Below are 19062 nucleotides of genomic sequence, written 5' to 3'. Positions count from 1 at the left end.
CCTCCACCTGCAGTGTCCTTCCCTCCCTCCTTCCTTCCTTCCCTCCTTCCTTCCTTCCTTCCTTCCTTCCTTCCTTCCATCTCCGGTTCTCAGTGTCAGTGTTACTCCCTCAGATAAGCCCTCCTGCCCCCTCCCCTAGGGTCTTCCCTCTTACTCTTCGTGGCATGTATCAAATGTGTTACTACCCATGAGCTTGTCTGCTTCCTTGTCTAATCTGTCCCCCCACCAGGCAGCTGGGGGGTGGCCAGGGACATCTCTGTGTGTCTGTGCTGCCCAGGACAGGACAGGCATGGAGCAGGTCCTCAATAAATCACTCTCGGGTCGAAGGCATGGTGCTCTGGCTGACCCCAGACCCCAGATTCCCACCCCGTCATCCACGGGTGCTGACAGAGGACTCCCCTCCCTGGGTAACCAAAGGGACCCGGGCACGGGGTTACAAAACAGCAGCCGCAGAGCTCTCCATGCCCACTCCTAGGGTCCCCTCACGGAGGGGCGTTGGGGGCCTGCCATAGCTTGGGTTCGAGTGCCCCATGTTAAAGGCTTGGGCCCACTGGGTGCAGTTGGGAGGTGGTGGGACCTTGGAGGCGGGGCCTTGTGGGAGGCGTTAGGTCAGGGGGAGCTCTCCCAGGGGACTGTGGGACCCGTCACTCCCTCTCTTGCGGTGCAGCCATGAGGTGGGCAGCTTTGCTCCACCACCAGCTCCGCCGTGATGGGCTACCTTCGCCACAGGCCCAGGAGCAACACAGCCAAGCGACTGTGGGCTGCAACCCCCAAAACTGTGAGCCAAAGCAAAGCTTTTCCTTTCATAAGCTGATCCTCTCAGGTGTGCGTTACGGTAAGGGAGGGAACACTGAGTGACGCAGGCTCGGGGACTGTTGTCCGGGGCTGCGCTGTGCATTGTAGTTTGCTTAGCTGCTTCCCTGGCCACTGCCACCGGTTGCCAGCACCTCCCTTGCCCCTGTTGTGACAAGATCTTCAGACACGTCCAAACGGCATCCACGGGGGAATGGATTCCTCTGTGTTGAAAATGTCGGCCTGAAGGCTAGAGCGTACGCACTTCCACTGTGCCTGTTCAACCTCGGAGAAACAGCGGAACCTCTCTGTGCCCGTCTCCTCCTCACCTCTTGTAGTTCTTACATCGCTGTGCTGCGAAGAGGTAGTGAGTTTATAACAAGAGGAGATTCAGCACAGTGCCTGGCCCTCAGGGGCACTCATGGGGTGACATCCTGTCTTCATCACCTGCACCATGAAGAAGCTGAAGATAAAGAAACCTGCACGGCTGTAGGCTGTGGGTGACACCAGAGGCTGGCATGTGGGTGCCAAGCCTTTCTCATCAGGTCCCCAAGGGCCTTGCGACCTCACTCATACCTCAGTGCCTACCGCAGAATCTGAGCTGAGGCTGCTGTAGTGATTGCATCATTCCATCCTCCAGGCCTGGACAGGGGAGTCCAATGCGACACAGGTCTCCACGCAAAACTTAAGGGAGCTCCAAAAACTGGTACTCATGGCAAATAGTGTCATGCAGTATTTTGTAAAACTAAAAATGTGTACAGGAAAAATCCTTTGCAAACAGAGTGTGGACTTCTAAAAGACACATCTGATCCTGCGTTTGCACTGGACCTTATAGCGTCCGCAGCAACCTGATCCTGCCCTGAGGTCTGCAGATCTGTGACACGGCCCAGCGGGAGTCACACGCCACGTGCTGGTGTCGCCTCCAGGTGGACGCGGGAGGAAACAGCGCCCTCTTCTGGTAGACGAGGAGCCCGCTTCTCTCCTGGGGGTGAGCTCGGTCGCTTTGCCCTGAGAGCAGCATCTCAGCGCCAAGACGCTTTTCCTCCCGACCCCGTCCTGAGAGGGCTCGGCCATAGCGGTGCGGGCAGGTCAGGCGATGCCATTGCGGCCCCGGCCCATCCCTTCCACTGGCCGCACCACGATGGACCTACTGCCTTTCAGTAGTTCCCATCTGTGCAGAGATTCCCAAACTGCCTTTGAATGTCGAGCTGCCCTTTTCAGGCTGACCACTAGGGCGCGGTAAGGAGAAGCTGCACGAAGCCAAAGGCTGCTCGGGTCGCAGCCACTGTGTGGCTCCTTCTCCTAAGGGCTTTGTAGTTTCATTTATGTTAATTTTTTTTTTTTTTTTTGGAACCGGGGATCGAACTGTGCTCCTTGCGCTTGAGAGGCACGCGGCGGCACCACTGAGCTAAATCCCCTGCTGTTTTGGCTTCTCTTGACTCTATTTTCCATACAAATCTAAGAACAAGCTCTTTAGGGGTCGAGGATTCAGCTCAGTGGTTCCAGCGCCGGCTGCGCAAGCGCAAGGTCCCAAGTCTGATCCCCGGTACCAAGAAAAAAAGCTCTTTACCATCCCGTTGAAAATCCCAGTTGAAATTTTGATTACAATTGTCCTTTTTCTACAGCCGGGGATTTAGCTCAGTGGCGCCACACCTGCCTGGCAAGTGCAAGGTCCTGAGTTCGATTCCCGGTACGGGAAAAAAAAAAATGTCCTTTTTCTTGTTTGTTTTTGGTACCAGGATCGAACTCGGGATCTTGGGCTTGTGAGGCAGGCGGCGGAACCACTGAGCTAAATCCCTGTCCCAAATTATCTTTTTTCTGATTCAAAGGAAACATTCTAAGTTTACATTATTGAGAATATTTACTATACTTTGTTTTTTGGTACCAGGGATCGAACTCGGATCCTTATACTTGCAGGCCAGGCAGTGGAACCACTGAGCTAAATCCCTGGCTCTTGCTCTTGTTTTGTTATTGAGTTTGTGCTGACATCACAGTGTGAGTTAGGATTTTTTTTTTGGTACTGGGGATCCAACTCTGGATCTTGCACTTGCAAGGCAGGAACAGTGCTACTCCGCTAAATCCTTTTTTTTTTCACTTTCCAGAAGAGAGTAGTGTAGCAGACACCTCTGCCTAGTATTAGCAGGCTACAGTGGCAGAAGCTTCTTGCCCCTCCATAATTTGGCTGTGTTACATTGGAAATAGCAGAGCTTGGGAGAGTTCACGTCCAGTCCAGATCAACTGACTCCAACTAAATTCTTCCCCTCCGAATTAACCATTTGTTCTCTTCAGCAAATCTATGCTTGTGCCCTCATTCTACAGTCCTGCTTGCTTGATACTTCCCACGCTTGCTGGACTTATCTTTTGTGCTTTGGTATTTTGAACAGTATCTCAGTGGAATTCTGCCCTTGGCTTTTAGTTTTGTTTTGTTGTGCACCTCTGGTTATCCATCCCATTATTTTCAACAGGGAGGCAACAGGTGGCAGAAAAGTTGGAGTGGTGGAGTCCGGTCTGCCTGTGACAGTGTGCTGCCCTCTCTGGTGCCATCGTGGTCCACTCTGCCCTGACATTGCCCGACTTGCTGCCTGCGCCTCGGCCTCACTTGACACAGTAGATCTGTAAAAAGAGCACCTTCCCTTTTTCAGTTTACTAAGTCATCAAGTGAGCATTAGCAAGCACCAGATATTTTCCAGTTATCTCCTGTGAGGACATAATTGGGGATCAGATTCTTAGGAGTGCATGCCATGGCCTACTCTTTAATCGCCTCGTATAATATCAGCAAAGTCACAGAGCAGAGGAGGACAGCAGAGATAATTTGGTTCAGTGTTCTCTTTTAATGGCTAAGGAGACTAATGTCTCACAGGTAATGTGTGCAAGAGCCAGGTAGCAGACACCGGGCTGGCCAGGCCCCTGCCCAGTGCCACCTGTCCCGTGAATCTGCCCTTCTCTAGCAGCCATGCCTCAAGTTATGATGCTCTCCAGATCCATTTGTCACCTACTTAGCATTTCAAATTGATTTTTGCTTAAATTTATTTTTAAAACTAATTTGTATCCCTACCATAATTTAATAGTATCCATAAAATAAGCATAAAAGGAAGAATGCTACTGATTAGCTGAATACCGTATGTCAGCAGGCCCCATGGTCTCTGAGCTGTGTGGGACCACCATCCTGAGAGTTGCTTTTTTGTTGTTGCTGGTACTGGCATTTGAAGCCAGGGCCATTGCAGTGAGCAACATCCCCAGCCCCTTTTTCATTTTTCATTTTAAGACAAGGTCATGGTAGTCATAGGTTGCCCGAGCTGGGTGAGCTCAGCTTGTGACCTTCCTGCCTTGGCCTCCCTGAATGCCGGCATTACAGGTGTACAACACCATTCCGGGTTGGGAGTCGTTCTTTGACCTAAGCAGGATTTGAAGAGATGGCTCTCTTGGTGGGTATGTCAGTATTTTCTCATGCTAAATACTCCCTGAATCATTACTGCATATCCCCCTACTCCTTAAAATTGCCTGCCAAACTATCAGTTGCATGGAGCCCATAGCTTGGGAAACTTCATGTTACAACCCTTCTGATTTTTGGTCATTGATGGTTCCTGGTTCACCAGACTCGAGCTTTTCTGTCTCCAGTCTCCCCTGTAGCCACAGTATTTTATTAATAAACAGCAGTAGGGCCGGGGAGCTTGCTTTTCAAAGGAAAGCTGGGTTAAGTCCTTTGTAAATTGAAGGATGTTGCAGAGGTAGGAATCATTATCTACTCTGTACCTGTATAGAAAACATTGTGTTGGGAAAGCATTTCAGGTTTTTCAGTGAGGGCTTAGCTTTATTTGACCTTGTCAGGGAGTGTGCGGGTTCTCTGTAATAAGTCCAACTTGCTAAATCAATCTGGTCTACAACAGATTTTATTCTGCTGTTTATTGGAAGATGGAGCCCAGTGGAACTTTCCTCCTACCTAAGTGTGACATCCACAGCAGGCACTGACAAAGCAGGGAGCTTACCTTTCATGTTCATACCCTCATTTCAGGGCTGCCATCTCCAATGTCAGAGCCTGTGGTATGGATGGCTTTGGGCATACGATGTTCTAATTTTTGGTCCAAGGGAACATCATGTAATTAACTTCCTGCAGCTCAGGAATCAGAATTCACTCTGACCCTCAGCACTTCTTAAAGATTTTCTATGATGTGGAAGAGTCTTCTTAAAGTGACAGTTCCCATGTTCTTCAGCTCATGGGAGGTCCACGACTTTCAGATCTGTACACATTTCTTTCACTCAGTGATTCATTTGTTTGCCCCTTGATGGTAAGGCCTTAAAATTTAGCAGCATACATTGTGCTCAGCATCTAATAGGTGACTCCTCAGGGGAGTTTTGAATTATCAAAAGAGCAAAATGTTAGGCTTCTGACAACACCATCGGGAATGGTTTTCCTTAAAACAAATTAAACAGGATTGAGCCCATTTTATAACTTCATTGTATTTTTCGCAGGGTAGGGATGGAACCCAGGGGCTTACACATGCTAGGCAAGATGCAGCCTCAGGCCCTATAACTTTGCTTTATATGAATCCACTTGTAACTTATATGTGTCCTTTGCCAGGCAATAGAATCATATGTACTGGGAAATAACAAATATGATTGTCCATACCTTCAAGAAACTGGTTCTAGAAGGACAAAGATGCTTCTCTTGATTTGTATTGTATTGTATTGTATTTGTATCATTTAAAAAAGTAAATTACACAGCTGCATGATAAATAGTTCAAAACATTTCAAAAGTGAAAAACAAATCTCGTCTATCTCTAACACAGAGCCCTCCAGTTCTCCACCTTAGATGTAACCTTTGTTACCAGTTTCTTGCACATCCATCCAGAGATATTCTGAGTATACAAGTATTCATGTGTATGTGTATATACTTTTTCACTTATTTATTTAAGGTTCCCTGTCCTCTTTATTTTTAAAAATTGCAAGTCTATAGAAGAGCTGAAGGAACAATACCATACAACTGTCCCCTAGAATCCCCACTGCTTAACATTCACCAGATTTGGTTTATTTCTCCCCTCCCAAAACACACATGCACAGGGGGTTTTTTCTCTTGTAAAACTTAAAAAAATGAGCAGCAGAGGGCTGGGGATTTGGCTCAGTGGTTCTGGTGCTTGCCTCACAAGCACAAGGTCCCGAGTTCAATCCCTGGTACCAAAAAAAAAAAAAAGAAAAGAATAGCAGAGACCACTGTCTACCGTTATACTCAGCAGACAGCTCCTGAGAACAAAGGCCTTCTTCCATCGTCATACAGGGCCACAAGTTCATCATTTCACTCCGGAATTGTAGCACTGATTACACCGGAAAAGTTAAAGGATATACATCCTCTTTTGAGTTTTGGAATTGTCCTCAGAATTGGTAGTTGCTTCTCATCAGTTAAATTTTTCCTGGTTTTGGATGGCATCTTTGCCCTTGTGTTCATCCTTACTTCCCAAATCACTAGCTGTCTACAGCAAGGACTGTGTGTTTTTATGTGAACTCCTTTGGTATTTTCTTGGTCACTGGATTCTGACCCTGTAATATTATAGAGAAATGAATTAGAAACAGCAGGAACAGGTGTAGGACATGTGATGGAAAGAATGATTTTAGAGATGCTCTAGAACTGTGCTGATTAGCAAAGTGACAGAAAAGTTTCCAAATTGTCATTGTTGTACCACCACCTTCAATTTTATCCTATCTGCATACTACCTGTACTTTTCTTCAGAGTAAGTCACTTTTCTTCAGAGTAAGTCACTTTTCTTGAAACCTTCACTGTATTTTAAAATGATATAAAATACCACTACTATAAATGGAAAACTTGCCATAAATAATGTTGCTGTAAAAAAACTGAACCTAAGCGGGGTGACATTAAACAGTCGTATTACATTCCAGCCTAGGTACTGTTGACCCCGAAGGCTCTGAGCGGCCAAGCGTAGAGCCACAGAAGGCACAGCGCCCTGCACAGAGCCCTCCTCCTCGGGGAGTGAGATCAGCCCCGGAACGGGAAATGCTTTCTCCTCCCGTGCTTCCCTGACTTTCCACCCCACTGTTCGCTTACCACAGAGTGAGCCCTGGCACCCCATGTGCCCCACCTCATGCCCCCGCATTAGCACCGTGGGCTTCCACATTCAGATGCCATTTGGTATGAAATCAAATGGGAACAGAGAATGCAGTTCACCCGTGTGGACCGTGACCATGGATAGAGAGAGCCGTGATGACAGAAAGGCCTCCTCCGCCCACCTGTGCAGAAACCAGCCTCAGGGCTGCAGCGGTCTCCGCACGCCCACGTCCCCAGGCTGTCGAGAGGAGAGAGTCAGGGTCATGGTGACACGTGGGTTTGGGGTGTTTGTTTGGGGTTTTTATGGTGGGGCTTTGTGCATGGTAGGTTGATACTTGATTTTTAAAGAGGAATTTTTTTTATATTTATTAATATAATCGATGTAGACAATCCTACCTGCAATCAGGAATGGGTTTATTCCTTCCTTTCATATATCCATATAGTATTTCTTTTTCTTGTTTTATTGTATTCCTATTTGTGCTTTGTAAATTTGTGCCTTCATGTTTTTGGCAAAATTTGGGGAGTTTTCAACAATTATTAGAACACTCTTTTATCCCCCTTTCTTTCTACTTGCCTTTGGTGACCCTGATCATATGCGGCAGACTTTTCCTTCTCATAAATTTGTTAAGCTCCACTCATGGTCTTTTGGACCTTGTTTTCATTTTATTCAGATTAAGAAATCATTTTGATTTATTATTATGTTCATTTGTCACTGCTATTCTACTAATAAGCCCATCTAATGCCTTTCTAAAAATATTTCTTCAGTTTTATAATCTTCATTTGTTTCATCTTATAATTTGTTTACTTTCTGTTGATATTTTTTGTTTTGCTTTGTGACAATTTGTAATTGCTTGTGAAAAATTTTTCACGGTAGTTGCTTAAAATTCATGGTAGACAATTCTTACGTATGACTAGTTTCTCTGTTGGTTTCCATTAATTGTCTTTTTCACTCAATCTGTGACAATCTTAGTTCTTGCTCTGACTGGTGATTTCTTCATCTATTCTGGATAGTTTAAATAGTACCCTGACAAGAAGCTCTGGTTCTATTTAAATTTTTATTTAAACACACGATCATTCTGTTGAGGTTAACCACACAGTAGGTGGCCTTTTGCTGTGGACTATGGGTCCAGTGACTATCGAATGATCAGTGGCATGACTTTGGTGGCTTAACATTGTGGCTTAACATTGTGGCTTAACATTGTGCTACACTTCATACTAAAAATCTATTGCTGTGAGTGGTCTGTAATTAAGCCCAGTGAGACATCTAGGGAGTCCATACACATTAGTGAGCAGATGTAGTTTGCTTATTTACAGCATGTTTCTTTTAGAAAAACTAGTGATGGACATATTTGGATCACATTTATACAGTTAAAAAAATAAAGCTTTGATTTTGGTCATTCTTCAGATTTTGGGCTCTGAATGACACTAAGTAACTGGCCCCTGTTTAAAATGTTGCACCATTGTTTATCCTATTGGGTCTTTGGAGCCTGGCAGAGTCTACTAAAATGCTGAGACGTAAAAACAGACTCACTTGGAATTACTTTGTTCAGCCTTTTAGAAAGATAGCACTTTCAATGTTTGATCTCTAGTCCCTCAAATTGGCATATAGTAATTCTGGGGTAGACTGATAATCAGATAACAGTTCAACATCTTAACTAAGAAGTAAAAATGACCTGAGTATCCTATAAATAATTTCTAAGAAAAAAAACATTTCTAAGAGCAAGTTTTGAAACTTGGAATTGTAATTTTTCAGTTCATGTACACTTGCCCCAATTGTAGTCTTCAGTGTGAATTGCACATTGGGATGAGCCAGGGAAATTATAAATTTGCAAACAAATGTTCTGTGTGTATGTAGTGGTTGTACTGAAAAAATTCAGACTTTAGGTGTGATTAAATCTTACCACAATTTTTGTTTGGGGGAAACAGGTGCACTTAATCTAGCAAAAGCTGAGCATAGTTTTTCAGCTTTTATCCTTAAGATTTAAATTATAATTTCAAAATGTTTAGGTATATTGTATCCTGTGTTGAGTGTATTTTTCCTTAATGCCTTTTATTTCTGAACACATAGCTTCGGCATTTTATGTTTTGGTTGGTATTCTGCCAAAATAAGTGTTACTTTGTGTTAAGCCTGACCCCCCCCCCCCCATGTCTTAATTAAAGAGAAATGAGGTTTAAAGCATACTGGTAAGCCAGAGCCTATATTTTGGGGTAAGAATTTTGGGGTGTTCATCATTTTGCATTAACTACAGCCAGGCACTGGAAATCTGGATAGTGGCCACTGAATGCAGGTAACTGGGCCATAGCCATGTGAACTCCTTGGTTCCCGTTAGCTGATGAAGACTCACTTTCTGGACCATGTTTGAGTAATCCTTTAAGACAAAATTTGCATTTGTTCCTTCTCACAGAGTGAACTCTGGGAATCGAGTACATGTGGTTAATTCTGTGTGGAGCCCTGGCTCACATTATTCACCTCTGTTACTTTGTGACCCATCTCACAGATCTTAATAACAAATGTGTATGTAGATGTTTTTCACATTGAAATTACATAGATATTTGATAAAAATAAAGCCTTGTTAGCTTGCTGTTTTAAGGCATTGGCACTCAGCGATCTTGGTGGAGAGAATCGCTCTCCATCCACCCTTGACACATTCTGGGAGTGGAGCAGGGGCTGATTGCTTCAGGGAGTGTGCCTGCCGGGAGGAGGCGTGCTCACAGATGCACATGCCTGCTGCCTGGGCCTTGGATTCTTTGCTGCAGGGCCCTCTGTGTGCTCGCCATACCCAGTGCTGGGCTGCTGCAGCTTCCACTCAAGGGAAACGTTGGGGCTTCTTGCCACTTGACGCGTTGGGGCCAGACTTCAGTGGAACTGGAAATAGTCCTGATTTTATCCACAGCTTATTATAATAGAGTAATCCTTTGCTTTGCTCTTATGGGTTGTCATAAATTATTTTCCTGTTTAAAACAGCTACATTACATGATTAAAACATGAAAATTCAAAAAAAAAAAAAAGTTACAGAGATCCAGCCATGGATTCAGCACTCTCGAATCAAAAAGTACCATCACAGGCTGGGGATTTAGCTCAGTGGTTCCACTGCCTGCCTCACAAGCAAAAGGTCCCAAGTTCAATCCCGGTACAAAAACCCAATAAATAAATAAATAGCACCATCATGACAACTCCTGGGAGGCCCACACTGACAAGACAACTCTCTTAAAACTCATCCTGAGCGGGGGAAAAAGCTCACCCTGAGGAGACAACACACTCAGAGCCCTGCCCCTGTCACTCCAGATGCTGATGGGTCAATGCACGGCTGAAGCCTGAGGACGTCAACCACGCTTTCTAGACTTGGTCTTTTCCCTGACATCTTTATTCTTGCCTGCCTCATAGTGACTCCCTTTATTCTTGACATAGGCTTAATAACTGTTACTCCAGAGGACTGAAATACTTTCCAAAGATGTTTCCTCTTAGGTATATGTTGGGGTTTTATGCTGGCATTTGCTATCCTATCTTGTTTAGATTGACTCAGTAAAACCCTGACAACTAGTGGAATGCCCTACGTGACTAAAAGACATAGATAGGTGCTTTATTAGGATCTCTCTTTGGTATCATGTTATTGACCATTGGTCCATATAAATTGGTTCATATGCTTTATTTCTCAATCTTAACTCCATTAAAATCCAGGAATCATGGGCCAGGGATTTAGCTCAGTGGTTCCGCCACCTGCCTCGAAAGCACAAGGTCCTGAGTTTGATCCCCTGTACCAAAAAAACAGATCCAGGAATCATCACTTTAAATTTTTTTAAAGACTGAAGTAATCATTTAAATCACATTACTGACCTATAAAACTATAAATGCATTTTAAAGAGTATAGGTTGTTTTCATTTTGCTTTGTTTTTGGTACTGGGGATCAAACTTGGGACCTTGTGTTTACAAGGCAGGAGGCAGAATCACTGAGCTAAATCCCCAGCCCAAGAGTATAGATTGTTAATGAAAGAAGATTTTGGAAAAAGGTCAGAGAGAAGGGAGCTATTATGAAGCACGCTCATTTGCAGCTTTTTGAGTCCTGTTTATAATCATGTTATTCAGTCAAGACACTGTGGTTTTGATAGGGAATAGTTTTAGATAACTTAGACTGAATATTAAGGTAGTTGTAGAAGCAAAATAAGTAATGTGTTCCTTTAAGATTTGCTTTTCCCATAACTCTTATTTAAGGTGACTTTTATCTGACTCTTTTACAAGTAACTTCATTAACCTAACAAAGTTGCAATGCCTGGATGAATTTACAATGTATATGTGCCTATCTTGTGTCTGTGACTTGTCAATAGGAACTGGAATTGTATTTACACATCAAAGACCACTAGGGATGAGATAATGGCTAAAAGGGATATAGAAAGTAAACGCTGAACAAAGGGGCATGCGGATACTAACCAGACTGGTTTCTGGCGGTCCCACCTGCTTGCAAGTAGAACTTTTATTATTTTACCCAAATTCTGTGTCTCCGTGTATTTCTTTCCGAGATTTCTGGAACAGTTTGAATTTTGAAACTTTTAGAGAACCCCTTGAATATTTGTCTTTCTTGCAGAACATGACTGCAATAAGAAGTGTACACATATAATTATCATATAAATGTAAATGTGAATAGAGCAAGACATGTTAACTTTTTATATAAATTTGCTACTGGAGTCAATAAAGCAGCTCTTTTTTTGGTACCGGGGATTGAACTTGGGTCCTTGCACTTGCACAGCAGGCGGCAAAACCACTGAGCTAAATCTGCAGTCCTAAAGCAGCTTTTTTAAGAAAAAAAAAAAAAATCCAGGAATCATACCAACTGATGGTAACTTCAAGGTCTGATGCTTACACCTACACATATAAAAACACAGACCAGCAAACAAGTTGAAGGAACACCTAGGATTAAAAAAAGGAGAGAATGAAAGGGAAATAAACTCTGTAGCTAAAGCTGGACTTGGTAACAGGGAAAGATGACTTCCCTCCAATTCTTTTAACATGCCCAGGTCTGCCTGGGCCTGGCTCCCTCAAACATCTCAGGAATTGTCTTTGTTCTGCCTCTGGGCCATATGCAAATAAGATAAAACTCAGTGCACTGTGTTAACCAATGAACCTGCTATATGTGAAATTCTGTAACCAACAAGGTTGCTGGGCCCATATGTAAATGAAGGATTGAAACTTGTAACCCGGCCCCTTCCCTAAGTGTATAACAACCCAGCTCTGGCTGAGATGGCCATCAGTCTCTTTGTGGAGAAGTTCCAGACTGACCCTGCTAGCATTAAGAAGAAAGCTGCACACTTTGCCTCTGAAACATCTGGGTGCATCTTTCATTCTCCTGGACTACCTCCATTGAGCTGTAACACTAGAGCTATATATACTGGCTGGCACTTTGCTGTTACAGTATGGACTATATTTGTGGGTTAGGAGACATTAATGTAGAGATGTCAGATTTCCCTACATTGATCTACAGATTCAGTGTATCTCGACAGAGTTTTTTCATGGAACTTTTCTTTTTAAATTGTGGCACTGGAGATTGAACCCAGGGGTGCTACATCTCCAGCCCTTTAAATATTTTTGTCTTGTCTTGTTTTGTTTTGTTTTGAGATTAAGTTGTCCAAGCTGATCCAGAACTTGTGATCATCCTACCTCTACTTCCTGAATAGCTGGTGTCATAGGTATGCACCACTATACCCAGCTTTTTGGTGGAATTTAATAAGCTGATTCGTAAATGTATAAGAAAAAGCAAAGGACTAATTAAGCAAGATATCTCCTAGGAGAACACAGTAGATGATTTATATTACCAGCCATCAAGACTAATTGTAAAATCACAGGCCATGAGAAAAAAATGGCAGAGCAGTGAGTGCCAGCAACTCCGCTTCTCTGTGACAAAGGGTTCAGAGTCTGGAAAAAAAGGCTGGGAGAAGAAGGGAAGGGAGTGGAGGGGCACACAGGGAACCAGGAGGGAACTGACAGAGAAGAAAACAGGATTAAGTGATAACACAAGAAATAGCTCACCCAGCCAGTTGGGCCGCAGGCTGGGGGGTTCCCCTGAGAGGCAGGGGCTGGGACTTGGGCCTCTACACTCCACACTGTTCTGGGCGCCAGGGCCTTGGCTTCCTGTTTGAGCAAAGATGGCGCCACCTGGAGTCCTGCTTCTTAACACGAACCTGAGGAAAGAGCCATGAATGCAAAACAACTCAACTTTTTTTTTCTTTTTTATTATTCTTGACTATTACTGTCTCATTTTTTATTCTTATTGTACTTTAAAACATTTTTAAATTTCTTATTGTCTTTCTTCTATGCATTACTCCCCACACTTTAATCCCATTATTTTACATTCTTCTAAGAGCGTGTCTATATATCTGTGCTTTGCCTGTGCTTGTCTGTTTTGGTATTTTTGTTTTGTTCTGTTTTTTATCCTCCCAATATAGTTTTTTGTGTGTGTGTACGGGGGATCAAGCTCAGGACCTTGCACTTAGGAGGCAGATGGCAGGCGGCGGCACCACTGAGCTAAATCCCTGGCTCCTCCCCATATAGTTTTTAGAGGGTAAGGAAACTCCCCCCCGTTCGTTTGTACCCCTTTCTACTTTAACCCGTATCTCCTCGCCTAACCTCTTCCCCATGTGTTCTCAATTTTACTTTTCTCCAGTCTCTACCTTTTCACTTGACTCCTTAAACTTTTTATGCAGTATTTACATCAAGCACAGAGCCTTTCCCCATCCCCATCTCTCACTGCTAATTTTGTACATACCCTTCCCTCTTTTCCCTTTCTAAGTAACAGGTCCTTAACATCAATAGGGCCCTTTACCCTTCTCCTGTCTTCCCCTTCCCATATCACAGAGCAGAAGACTCAGAGAGAGAAAATTTTCTTTCTGTCTTTTCTTTTTAGTTCTATTTCTCTTCTCTTCCCCCCTTTGGGATTACACAAACCCTTCAGAGGGTTGATTCCATAAAACTACTGGTGAATGTTGTTTTTCACCAGTAGGGGAGACACAGCCAATGCATTTGGTGCACATTAACAGTGGGTTAAGGCTTGGGTTGTTATAATGCTTACAGAGAGGCCACAGTTCATGGTGGTGGAACATAGCAAAGGCAACAAGGGACCTTAACAGCATCTTTCTGCCCCTTTTATCCTATCCAGACTACCAGGGTTAGGGTGACACCAAACCAATCACTCAACATGTGGTGGTTTAGTAATCTCACACCCTTACCCCCAGCATCACACATTCCAGATTCAGCTGCCCCTGAAAAACAGCCCCACCTCATCCGCATGAGGCTCTGGGGGACATCTGACACATGCTGTTATAAAGTGAAGCAATTCTTGTGCAAAACATAGGGACAGAGACAAAGTAATTCAAACATTAGTAGCAAATACTAGAACTGGACATACAAAGCTGAAAATTAGTCACAGGGAGGCAACAGCCTATCAAAAAGCTCCATATAACCACACACTTGCCTCACTCCTCTAGTCCCCAACTGACAGTAACCTTCCCCCCAAAAAAGGGAGGAGAAAAAAGAGGGGAACTCATATAATTAAAAAGAAAGGTAGGAGAATGGGGAAACAAGGAAATAGAAGATTTATGACCTGCCTCAACTCCCCCAAGGCAGAGCAAGGGGCCACAAAGGGAGAAGAAAATAAACACCAGATAACAGAAATCTATGAAAAGCTCTTATAAGAGATGAAGAAAATAGATCAGTTCAAAGAGAAAATAAACCAAAAGTTTACAGCAATTGCACTCAATATGCCTACAGTGAATTTCAGGGGAATAAAACTGGATGAGCTAACTGAGTGAGTTCAAAACTTCAATGACAGATTCAATAAGGATATGGAATCCTCTAAAAGGTGTCAGACAGAAATACCTGAAATAAAAAACAGTGTAGAATTCACATTCCAGAAATGACCAATGTCAAGACAGAGTATCTGATATTGAGGACAAAATAGTGAACTATGACGAAGAACTCAAAGAAGCCAAAAAGAAAATAAGAGGACAAGGGAAGACTATCCAGCAGCTACTAGGATGACAACAACAAAAAACTAATCTAATGCTAATCAGAGTTAAAGAAAAGCTAGAAGACTGCACAGATGGATTCACCAATATGCTTACAGAAATTATCGATGAAAATTTCCCAAATATGAGAAAATATTTCAAAGTACAAATAAACAATGCTTATAGAACACCAAACAATTATAATGAAAGAAGTTCACCAAAGCATATCCTCATTAAATGTGCAGATACACAGCAAAACTCCAGAATTTTAAATGCAGCCAGAGAAAAGCAAAAAATCACATACAAAGGTAAATCAATTAGAATCACAGCAGACTTCTCAGCACAAATCCTCAAGGCCAGAAGAGCTTGGAGTGAAGCATTTCAAGCCCTAAGAACAAATGACTTCTAATCCAGATTAATTTACCCAGCAAAGCTTTCCTTCAAAATAGATGGAGAAATAAGATATTTTCATGAAACAGACCAGCTAAGGAGATACATGAGTGCTAAACCAGCTCTAGAGAAAATACTCAAAAATAGCCTCAACAGAAACATAGGATTGAACACACCTAAAAACACAGAGGAAACTAGTGAGGTCAGTGGATAAACAACAATAAAAAACAACAGGAAAAGTAAAACAAATGATACATCAAGAGATAAAGAAGACAATGATGGGGGCGGGGTGTTTGGGATTAGCTCAGTGGTTCCACTGCCTGCCTCGCAAGCTCAGGTCCGAGTTCATCCCCCGGTACCAAAAAAAAAAAGGCAATGATAGTAAATAACAAACGTATCTCAGTAATATCTATCAATGTTAACAGCCTCAATTCTCTAATCAAAAGACAGACCAGCAGACTGGACCAAAAAACAGAATCCAATGAACTGTTGCATGCAAGAAATCCATCTAATCAAAAAAGATACTCATATCCTTAAAATTAAAGGATGGAAAATAACATTTCATGCACCAGGACCCCAAAAACAAGCAGAGGTGGCAATTCTAGTATCAGACACAGTAAACTTCAAATTAAATGGATTAGAAGAAGCTGGGCATGGTGGTGCACACCTGTAGTCCCAGCACTCGGGAGGCTGAGGCAGGAGGATCACTGCAAGTTCAAGGCCAGCCTGAACTACATAGTGAGATCCTGTCTCTAAATACATAAATAAATGGATTAGAAGAGACAAAGAAGTCATTACATATTAGTTAAAGGAACAATCCAACAAGAACAGATAACATTGATAAACATATGCAGTGCATACTGGAACACCTACTTTCATAAAGCAAATACTGCAAAAATTAAAAGATCAAATAAACATTAACATAATCATAGTAAGGGATTTTTAACACCTCACTTTCTCAAAGAGACAGATCAACTAAACAAAAAGCTAATAAAGAAATATCAGAGCTGAACTATATCCTTGAACATATGGACTTAATAGATATATACAGAGTATTCCACCCCTCTACAATGAAGTATACTTTCTTTTTAGCACCACATGGTACCTTTTCCAAAACAGATCACATACTAGTCCACAAAACCTGCTTAAGTAGATATAAAAGTACTAAAATTAGGGGCTGGGGATTTAGCTCAGTGGTTTCACTGCCTGCTGTGCAAGTGCAAGGACCCGAGTTCGATCCCCAGCACCACACACACACACACACACACACAAATTATCCCATGCAATCTGACCACTGTGCAATGAAAATAGAAATCAACAACAGAAGAACTTTTGGAAAAGGCAAAGGCTCCTGAAAAATTAACAACATACTCCTAAACAACCAATGGGTCACAGAAGAAATCAAAGAAGAAATTTAAAAATTTCTGGAAGTCAATGACAATGACTGTATAGCTCAGTGAAACTTTTTGGGACATTTTGAAAGGAGTTCTAAGAGGAAAATTCATTGCAATTATTGCTCATATTATGGAGACAGAGCAAGCCCAGCCCAAATAAATAACCTTGTAAGAAACCTTAAGATACTCTAGAAATAACAACAAACCAGTCCCAAATCAAAACTAAAGAGAGAAATTATAAAGATAAGAGTGGAAACTAATGAAATTAATGAAATTGAGACAAAAAACTATGAAACAAATCAACAAAGTGAAGAGCTGGTTCTTTAAAAGAATAAATAAAATAGACAAGCCTTTAGCAAGACTCACCAAGAGAAAGAGAGAAAAGATGCACATAAGTGCATTTAGAAATGACAAAGGTAAAGTCACAACATACAATGTTGAAATCCAAAAGAATAGCAATGGCTTTGAAAAATTATATTCCAACAAATAAGCAAATTTTGAAGAAATGGATAGATTCCTAGACACATACAAACTACCAAAACTAACCCAAGAAGATATAAATATACTTAACAATCCAAGCACAAGCAATGAAACTGACTCAGTAATAAAGAATCTACCAACTAAAAAAAGGCCAGAATCTGATGGCTTCACAGCTGAATTTTACAAAACTTTTAAGGATACTATATTACCAATACTCCTCAAGTGATTCAAAGAAATTGAAAGGGATGGAGAACTCCCAAACTCATTTATGAAGCCACTATCACCCTGATCCCCAAACCAGATGAAGACCCAGCCAAAAAAGAGAACTATAGGGCCAGGGATTTAGCTCAGTGGTGCCGCTGTCTGCCTTGCAAGTGCAAGGTCCCAAGTTTGATCCCTGGTATCAAAAAAAAAAAAAAAGAGAACTATAGGCCAATCTCTTTAATGAACACAGATGAAAAATCCTCCAAATATAATGCAGCATATTATCAAAAAGCTGATACACCATGATCAAGTAGGCTTCATCCCAGAGATGCAAGGATGCTTCAACATATGTAACTCTATAAATGTAATACATCATATAAACAAGAGCAAGGTCAAAAACCACATGACTATATTGCTAGATGCTGAAAAGGCTTTGACAAAATCCAACACCCCTTTATGATTAAAAACCCTGAAGAAAACAGGTATTGAAGGACCATAACTGAGTATGATAAAAACTATCTATGACAAGCCAATTTCCAGCATCATACAAAATGGGGAAAACCCAAAGGCATTCCCCCTAAAATCAGGAACAAAACAAGGACGTCCACTATCACCTCTGCTATTCAACATAGTACTTGAAACATTAGCCAGAGCAATTAGGCAAGAGAAAGATATAAAAGGGATATATCTAGAAAAGGAAGAACTCAGATTATCATTATTTGCTGATGACATGATACTCTACATGGAAGACCTAAAGAACTCCACCAAGAAACTCTTAGAATTAATTTCAGCAAAGTAGCAGGATACAAGATCAGCACACAAAAATCATTAGCATTTGTGTATAACAATGAGTGGGATGAGAAGGAAATTATGAAAACAATACCATTCAGTCACTTCAAAAAAAAAAATACTCAAGAAGTAATCTAATGAAAGAAGTGAAAGATCTCTACAAACAAAACTACAGTACTCTGAAGAAGGAGACTGAAGAGGACCAGAAAACAGAAAGTGGTTCCTTGCTGCTGGATAGGCTGATGATGGGCATGGTGCCTGCCAGCCTCTGGGCCCTGCCTGCACACACTTCCCTGTCACCCTCCCACGGGCAGCTCACTGTCCCCTGTGCCTGCGGCACCCCATGCACCCACCAATCTGACCACTGTAGATCTCTGCTGATGCCCATGGCCTGTGAGCTTGGCTGGATCCCGGCCCCTCCTGCCACCACGTTCCCTTTCTCAGGCTCCACCCAGTACCTGTCTCAGGGCAGAAGGACACTGAGGTTGTCACCTCAAGCGTTCCCTACCAGTGGGAAGAGAAGCTGCCACAGACCACATTCTGCACCAGCTACTGAGTGCATGAGGCTTTGGTGGGATGTCTAGATATTAGCCATAACACTTACCCTGGGTTAGTTTTTTTCTGCCTGTTAGTCTTTTTTCTTTTCCTAAAACAACCCGAGCACTTACCATTGATATGTATTTCCTATTCCCTCTACCTGCAGTATCTGTCCCTTAATAAGTTCACAGGTGACTCACCCTGGTCTTACATCAAATCTTTTCCCCAGGGATGCCCCTTGACATCCCCAGTGTTTAGTTGCCCCCACCCCTCCATCAGTTTCTATCACATCATGCTGATTTAGTCTGTTCATGGCCACTAACCAAAACCCGAGGCACTGAAGATGGACACACCAAGGAGTGCATTCAGCAGCTTCACAGGCAGACCATCATACACTCTGATGGGGGAATTCAGACTCCACAGGGCATA

General features: G+C 42.6%; 1 protein-coding gene across 41 annotated transcripts in view; it reads right to left on the bottom strand.

Moving 5' to 3' along the window:
• Positions 1-2338: 2338 nt before the first annotated feature.
• LOC106007734 (uncharacterized) overlaps positions 2339-19062 on the bottom strand; it is a 47738-nt gene continuing 31014 nt past the window's right edge. For 34 of the 41 annotated variants that reach the window (XR_015439564.1, XR_015439565.1, XR_015439571.1 and 31 more), the window contains 2 exons: positions 12867-13018; positions 2339-6324 (listed from right to left, as the gene is read on the bottom strand). Coding sequence is in view for 5 of the 41 variants with exons in the window: in XM_013065371.3 (XP_012920825.1) it covers positions 6083-6324; positions 12867-13018 (394 nt within the window). In the remaining 36 variants the exon portion in view is untranslated. Of the gene's footprint in view, positions 6325-11273; positions 11435-12866; positions 13019-19062 lie in introns of all 41 variants that reach the window. The other 7 variants (XR_015439587.1, XR_015439588.1, XM_087182271.1 and 4 more) reach the window with 3 other exon arrangements.

The sequence above is a fragment of the Heterocephalus glaber genome, unplaced genomic scaffold (genome assembly GCF_053883595.1).
Source record: "Heterocephalus glaber isolate CG9 unplaced genomic scaffold, H.glaber_assembly_v1.0 deba00001472, whole genome shotgun sequence".
Classification (NCBI taxonomy): Eukaryota; Metazoa; Chordata; class Mammalia; order Rodentia; family Bathyergidae; genus Heterocephalus; species Heterocephalus glaber.
The sequence above is the reverse complement of the archived record's forward strand: the minus strand, read 5'-3'. Positions and strand labels throughout refer to the sequence as shown.